At 33.3% G+C, this 8636-nt stretch overlaps 1 protein-coding gene across 1 annotated transcript; it reads left to right on the top strand.

The window, feature by feature from the left end:
• Positions 1-724: 724 nt before the first annotated feature.
• LOC104240572 (pectin acetylesterase 8-like) lies at positions 725-3317 on the top strand. Its single transcript, XM_009795725.2, has 12 exons — positions 725-876; positions 1131-1217; positions 1349-1431; positions 1520-1649; positions 1729-1808; positions 1881-1970; positions 2047-2171; positions 2240-2300; positions 2394-2450; positions 2547-2624; positions 2732-2986; positions 3076-3317. Exons 1-12 carry the CDS (start codon positions 831-833, stop codon positions 3166-3168), a joined length of 1185 nt encoding a protein of 394 aa, XP_009794027.1. The 5' UTR covers positions 725-830; the 3' UTR covers positions 3169-3317.
• Positions 3318-8636: the final 5319 nt, after the last annotated feature.

Below are 8636 nucleotides of genomic sequence, written 5' to 3'. Positions count from 1 at the left end.
CCACAATTTGATTATTAATTCCCATCAGCAACTCCTCAGAAATGCCATAGGAGCATATCATCTTGATAAAATGCAAATGCCTAGTATTAGAACTACGTATGACAAGGCCAACTTTATGTCAGTTAATGTATATATTAGTTCATGCCAGAAGGATTCTGTAATTTTTTGTTAATTATTCCTTTCTGGCTTATTAGTGGTGATGGCATCACCTTCTCGTGTTGTAACTTGAGGTAAGGCCTAGTCCCCCTCTATTCTCTTTTGGTTAATACGATATAACCCAGTACAACTAGCAACTTTATATATAAAAAAATAAATTTCTTAACACAAAATATATTATTTGAGCAAAAATTACTGTATTTACCGAACCTGTAGCTCAGCTTCTGCCTGTGCCCTGGTAATGGTCGGGAGATGTAGAGTCACATGCAAAACATAAATGTGCTCCAAAATTAGAAAGCAAGAATCACATTGTCAAAGACATTTTTAGTAACCAAGTTAAAGAAGATTTGTCCAATAAATAAGCAGTTCAAATATTAAGAATGTGGGGACCAATTTAATTAATTGGCTGTGATTTTATAATTGTACTCACATGCAGCGATTAACCTAATATAGGATACCATTTAATAAAAGCTGGATGCTAAGTTTAGTTATATCACAAAGACTCTGTAATCACAGTGCTTTATAAAAAGGCTCTATATATATCATCTTCTTTCTTCTTCTTTACAGCATTTCAAGCTCTAATTGTTCAACTTCTTCTGCTATTGAGAGAGAGACACACACACAAATATCTCTAAACTTCTATTAATTTTTGCATCTTCAAGTTTAACTCAGTAATGGATTGTAGTTCAGTGTTTATGGCGGCCATATATGCGGTGCTTGGTAATCTTGCCTTGTTTTACACACTATTTTGCTGAAATATGCCTGTTTTTCCACTGATGTATAATATAGTAATTTAGTCTCTTTTTATTTATTTATTAAAGTTATATAGAAATTTAAAGAATGAAAAACGTGTCCTACCAAAACATTCAAATGGACATGGCTATTACTCAAAAGATAAATATTTTAAGTATATTGACACCTTTTAAAGTGTATTTTAATTTATTACTAACATTTTGACATTATCTGTGTTTTAGTTTCTTTACTGTTTATTTGGACGACAACTGAAGCGAACCTCATTGTTAACACAACGTTCCTAGAGAGTTCAATTGCAAAAGGAGCAGGTGATGAATTTCTTTATACTAGAACAGCTCCCTCATTTATATTTATCAATTTTCTTAACTTTTGTAGTCTAGAAAAATTGTCTTAATTTTTTTTATATATTAATTTGGTTAGTGTTGTTTGTTTCATATAGTATGCTTAGATGGAAGTGCTCCCGCATTCAACTTTCATCCAGGAACTGGCTCGGGGGTTTATAGCTGGCTTATTCAACTTCAGGTATAATAAGCTCATATTTTATGTTATTTTGGTAATGTTTGTATTTTTGTTAAAAAAATTTACTCATCTCCAACTCTGAATTTCTAAGGGCGGAGGGTGGTGTGACTCTGCTTCTGACTGCCAAGATCGTGCTACTAAAGAGTATGGAACTTCGAAAAATATATCTAAGATTAGTTATTTTATGGGAGTTCTAAGCAATGATTCTGAACTAAACCCAGGTAGTTACCCCCCTTTTTTAACTCTTTACTTCTTTATGATATTGTGGTATTCATGACTCGTAAGTTAACAAATATTTAGACTTCTACGACTGGAATCGAGTCAAGATTAGATATTGCGATGGGTCATCATATACCGGAGATATTGAAGAAGTTGACCCCGTAAGTTAGGCTATCTTCTTATAGTACTTTGGAATTTGTATTGATGTAATTAGAAGTACCAAAAAATTTCAGGCTACTAATCTCCACTTCAGAGGTGCAAGAATATTCAAAGCAATCATGGAGGAATTATTATATCATAAAGGGATGATATATGCTGAAAATGTACGTCCCATTTCCCCCTCATCTATAGTCCTCTTAATTTTTAAAGATATAAGAAATTTTTAAACTTTGATGGCAGGCGATCCTTAGTGGAACTTCAGCAGGAGGGTTGGGTGCAATCCTACATTGTGACAAATTCAGACTTTTTTTCTCCTTGACTGCTAGAGTCAAATGCATCTCTGATGCTGGTTTCTTTATTAATGCGTAAGTTCATGAATCAGAGAAAAATTTCAAGAGTGTGTTTCTCTTTTTAACGAATTATTGTATTGCAGAAAAACTATAACTGGTGAGCCACACATTAAAGAGTATTTTAAGAGAGTTGTTACTTTGCATGTAAGAACCATCATTTAGTAAATTATTTCTCTTTTATAAGTCTTTATTGCTTTTTATAAAATATTATTGACTCTCTTTTGGGGTGTACTTTAGGGATCTGCCAAGAACCTACCACTCTCTTGCACATTCTTGAGCTTAGACCCAAGTGTGGTAAGATCAATTTTATTTATTTATTTATAGTGTACATAAATTAACCAACATGATCTTTTAACTAATAAGTATACATGCAATCCAATGATTTGGCAGTGCTTCTTCCCTCAGTATGCAGCACAACATATTTGCACACCACTTTTCATCATTAATTCGGCTTATGATTCATGGCAGGTTTGAAAATCAATTTCTATATATGATAACTATATATATACATTTCTGAATTTATTTTATTTTCCTTCAAATACTAAAGGGTTTGCCTATTGATTCTTGAAAATTAGATAAACAACATTTTGGTTCCCGAAGGTGTTGCTGACCCTCAACATGTTTGGGATACATGCAAGAAAGATATAAATAAATGCTCACCAAGTCAAATCCAAACTCTCCAAGAATTTAGGTCGACATTTTTAGAGGCTTTGAACGAATTAGGACCAAGTATATCAAGAGGTTATTTCATATCTTCTTGCCATTTCCACCATGGCATTGAAATACAAAGCTATTGGTCCAACAATAACTCTCCAACAATAGCTAACAAGGTCATATTTTCATTTCTTTTATTCTTTATATTACTATAATTTTTCAGCTTTCTTGTGTTATTATTTGACAATAACTCATTGTAATGCAGACAATTGCTGAAGCTGTTGGAGACTGGTTTGTTGGTAGAAGTGGATTCCAAGGGGTTTACTGCCCCTATCCTTGTGGCAAATTTTGCCAATAGGGGTTGCTCTTGTTGGACTACTAGCTATTTCAGATGGTTTTTGTATTTTTTGTGAGGATTATATAAAAATACAACTAGCTGGGGTTGGTTATGATTGTTCTTCCAAATTTATGTATTTTGCAAAATTCTAATGTTTGTTTTTGTTTTCATTTCAACGTGTTCTTTATATTGAGCAAGTTAGATTTTTGTATTCCCATTTTTTGATCGAACAAATTTCATATATATATGCGTGTGTGTACGTGCAAACCCTTTTTTCCATTGAAAAAAAATTGCTAACTGATAATTTTATATCGTTCAAAATAAAAGTTTCATCCTATGTAATAATCAATTAGCAAAAGAGAACATTCAATGTAGGTTAATTTTATTAACGCATGCATGCGATGAATGTTTCCTGGCCTTTTCTGAAACTCCAAAAGGAGTAAATAAAGTTGGACCTTACGTTACAATATTAAGGACCTATTTATGAGCCATTTCTTGTCTCACATAAACTTGATAAAGCATTACCAATCAGAACCAAATTGTTTGGGGGACACAACTTGACTAGTATATTGCGTAAGCGAACTTAATTTTTTATTAATTTTGTGAAGTATATCTATACTTTAATTTGTGGAAATATCCATTTAATGATTTGTTTTTTGTTTTTTGTTTTTGGTATTTCGTACCCTAATGTATGTAATAAATTTATTTAACCTGTCCTTTTATTTATTTACCTTAAAGAGGTCCATTTTGATAGATTTTTCCTTCCCCTTCTATTTTATTTTCTTCATTACTTCCTTCCTCTGTTAATCTTCACAAAATGAATTATTTTATGATTTTGCAAATAAATAAATAGATTAAAAGGCAAAATCGTAAAAATCAAGTGAATGGAGTGTAAATGTAACTAAAGAAAACATTGGATAATTAGTGGTGAAAAGTAAAATTAAAGAACATCTATCCATTAGGTCCTTTTTCATTTCATCCACATGACTTTATATATTCTTATTTTATTCAGTATTATAGTATAAATCCAATTAAATGAAAAACTTTTTGTGATATTTTATCCGAGAATCAACTTATGTAACTAGGTAATATTTATTGATAATGTTTTTGATCCAAAATTATTGTTCTCAATAAGCTAATTTTTTTTATTACATAATTAAAAATCACATTAACATAACGTTTCATTCTAATTATGAATGCTTATTTGCATTTGAATGGAAGGATTTGGGCATGTGGATTTTAAATTCACAAGTGTAATTACTCGATATTTGCTGGATGCGCAAGAATAGGCCTCCCCTAAATTCCAGTAGATATTTTTTCCTTTTTATGTTGATTACACTTCAAAAATGAAATTTTCTAATAAGCTGCCAATTTGTTTATATTTCAAAAAATATGGTTACCAAGAATATTTATTGGTACTAACAAAAGTATTATTTTGCAGGAAATATATATCCCGAAAAAAATGTATTGCAAGCAAATCATGGTGGTATTACAAATTTGCATTTTTGTCTTAGTTTTATTTCCTGAGACGTTGGTAAACTGTAGAACTCCTGAAGAAACAGAGTTAATTTGCTATCTGCTATGCAGGGAAGATTGGGGGGTTTATGGATGGGACTATACTAAGAACCTTACTCAAGACCAAATTAATGAAAAATGCAGAAGGGGAGAAAGATTTATGCCATGTGAAATTGATGGAGAAGTGATCTTGTAATTAATTATAAATATTATATTTTCTTATAGAAACTTTTTCACATAAGATTGGTAAAAAATAACACACGATATATATTTATAAATAAATTACGAAGGAGATATTTATACAGTTATTTTTTTCCATTCAAATTTTAAGCAGGCATAGGAGATCATTTGCTTTGATATTATGGAAATGGTCAAAATTGCCGTTAATAGTTAGGCATGCCCTGCCGTTGACAAATAATATCAATTTTGTCCTTACTTTTAATTTCAGTTAACAGAACTATTAAAAAAAATAAAGTATTGCCACGTGTCAGTGTAATATAAAAATCTATTTTTAAATGATTTTTTCTTATTCTTTTCGTTTTTTTTATTTCTCCTTTTTTCCTTTTCTTTGCTTTTTCACTCCTCCCTTTCCCGAACCATGTCTTCAAGATCAGACCCACCCCTCCTCATTTCCTTCTTCTACACCAGATTTTTCAGTCTCTGTAATTTATCTCTTTCATCTTGAAGGAATTGAAATTACCTTTAATGGAGGATTCAGTGATATAGCTGGATAAAGTCAAAACTTTCTAGCCTTCTCTTGTGGTATTCGCTATAAAAATTGACATGGTGCCATTGTTTATCAACAAAAAGTTTCTCTTATTTTTGTTGTTGGACTCATTTTACATTTGTTAATCATAAGGATCGAAAACGGTGCGGAGTGGTATGGTTACACAGCAAATTCAGCAAATTCGGGTAAACCCCGTAAAAACTTCAACTCGCCCCCACCCTGCAAAGTATAATTTCATGATTTAAACCGCCCCGCATTAATTCTTTAAAGAAAGAATGAGAATTTTTATAGGATTTTTTTCCCCTTTTCTGCTAAGTAGTATAAATTTAATTTAAAATTTTTATACCATCTTACAAAATACATGTTTAAAATGTTTTATCTATAATCATAATTTAATTAATTAGTATATGAAGGTAGATAAAAATACCTAATTAAATCATGTTACTTGTAGCATGAATGGGAGAGTAAAATTAAAGAAAAAAAATATTTTTTATCTGTTTACGAGATTCAAAAGTGTAGAATATATGGTATCCTAGGGAAATATTAGATCAAACGTAACATAATGCTTTCTTGGCATAGTTTCCGGTACTTATAAATTTGTTTGAGCAGTAATTCAATCAAATGACATTTTCACATTTGACCAATAAATCATGGGTTTCTCACCTATTGCCACTTATGAGTTTTTTTAATACTTGCTTCAGTTATAATTGTGTTGTGAACAATCAATACAAGTTTTACGATTTTCTTACCACAACTGCATAGGGGTTTTAGCTTAGAGGAAAAGCTTTTAGCGTTTTAGATCTTTAGGTTTTCATTGGAAATATATAAATAAATAAAACACTCTAACCTGCTACCCGCCTCACCCTGCGTGATTTAAAAAAAAAAAAAATTGAACCAATCCCTCCCCTCACCCGTGAACTCCCAAACTCGCACTATCCCATTGCCATTCCTATATTGTTCGGCTTCTGATGGATATATGGACTTGAAATTGTGCTTTATTTTCGCAAAAATGATGGATATGTATGATTGCGGTTGACATGGTGCAATGGTTGATGTGTTTTTGAGTGACTTAATTGCTTAAATTAGTGTGTATTCACGTGGAGAGGTGGTGGAGCAGTTAAAGTTTATTAGGGTAGAAAGTTTCTGCTGCCGGTGAATTTTCCGGCAACTCCATGGTTGTGGGCAGTGAGGAATAGTGAAAAGGGAAAAGAAAAGAAAAGGCGAAATAGCTTCTTGGCCGCCTAAACTTGCATTGAATTTTAAAGCCGATATATGAACTTTCGATTTTTCCATTTTAACACTTCAACTCAACCGATTACTTATAAGTGAACATTTTTGACCTTTGACTATGCTTATGTGGCAGCAGCACAACTGACGTGGTTAAAGTGCGTGTTAATCACGCAGAAAAAGAGCGTCACTCGAATTACTAAACTTAAAAATATTAAAGCTGAATAAGAAAAAAGAAAAGTAAATGAAAGACAAACAAATAAAAAATAAAAAAATCCTGAAACCTAAATCCCTTCCCGTAACCCCTTTCTTATCTTCTTCCTTACCCCCCTCCCCCACCCCGACCTCATTTCTCTTCGTTGCGACTTTGAACAATCCCTTGGCCAGGCTTCATTTCTCCACAAGCTAATTATTTTAGCGTTGGTTAGTCTATCTCATTTTCTTAGTTTGACGACAGGTATGGTGGTGACAACGTTTCTAGCGATCTTCTTTGGCCGGTTGCGACTACGATATTACTGAAAATTTTCAGGGGTGGGATGTAATAGGTGCTCAAGGAGGTCTGTTAATTTTTATTTTGACGAGTTCCACCGAGATGCCATTTTTTCCGATAGAAACCTTGTCGGAATAGAAGATCTAATGGCTTGTTTGGACTAATTTCTAGATTGAGGTTTGGTTGAGATATAAACTAGGATATGAATTATTCATATTTGAATTTTTACCATTGGAAATAGTGGTTGGGGAAGGGAAGGTTTTGGAGGAGCTATGGTGAAGAAGAAAGGAAAGAGAACAAAAATTAAAAAATTGGTAAATTAATTTAAAAAGGGATGGGACCCAGATTTTACAAATGTCAAACAATAAATGGTCTTAGTATCTGACATGGTATTCACATCAGGCAATTGAGATACACGCTCTGAGGGAGGGGTTTATTATAACTATTTTTATCGAGTTGGGGTGCTAAAATTGGAAAACCAATAGTTCATGTATCGGCTTTAAAATCCGGTGCAAGTTTAAGTGGCCCAAAAGTCATTACGCCAAAACAAAAAGTAAAGAAATGAAAAAAAAAGGCGAAAAGAATAAGAAAAAAATGTTTAAAACATTATTATTTATATAACATTGACACGTAGCAGTAATTTTTTAATAGTTCTGTTTGTCATGCCCCAGGCCTAGGGAGGAGAGATCGGCACTCGATACCTCACTTGACCGAGCGTACCAACCCGAGACTGAAGGCCTTTGAACATACAATGTGATACTTTGGTCATAAGGCCACATTGCAAGATAATTTGTGAAACAAAATATAAAACTGAACGGAGACTAGTTCCAACTGAACATTAGTATAAAGCTGGACTGGCAAGGCCATCATAACTACTACAACTGACAAATTAAAAAAAATGCACATACAAGGCATACAATGCCAACATACTGCATTGAATGATAGAATATGTCTACTAGCCTCTATTGATGGTTGTACTGTGATCGGAACAGGGCTCCGACCTACCCATATAAGATCTATATATAGAAGGGAATTATGTCGTTACCTGCGCGGAGCAATGCATGCTATTGTTTATCAGACACTCCATAGAAAGAGAGTCCATCTTTCTCTAATCTTTCTCTAAGGCCAGCAGCTTTAGATAATTGGCAAGCTCCACCGAATTCGAAAGTACATAGCACCACTCCAAAACTAAAAGAATGGCACTTCGTTTTCCATGAGGGTCTTTAGAAGGTGCCCAATAAATATTTCCGAAGTTTTCGTGGTTGGGTGACCGTCGAGAAGAGGCATTTCCTATTTATTCGGCTGGGGCTGATGGAGAAGGAGCAACTGGTGCAGATAAAGAAGAAGCAGTTGGTGTAGATAGAGAAGAAGTTTATGCTGGCTCAGAAGTTGGCGGTTGAGGGAGGTTAGGAATTGAACTCCTTTGACCAAAAACAACTGTGGGATCCAAAAAAGAGATGAAGCATTTTTGACTATTGCCATTTCCCCAGAGTTCCTGAACTTCCTTTGGAGGTGGAGTCTGAAGCTCCC

This window comes from Nicotiana sylvestris, chromosome 12 (assembly GCF_000393655.2).
Source record: "Nicotiana sylvestris chromosome 12, ASM39365v2, whole genome shotgun sequence".
Lineage (NCBI taxonomy): Eukaryota > Viridiplantae > Streptophyta > Magnoliopsida > Solanales > Solanaceae > Nicotiana > Nicotiana sylvestris.
Note: the sequence above shows the minus strand (reverse complement) of the source record. Positions and strands in the feature narration are given on the sequence as shown.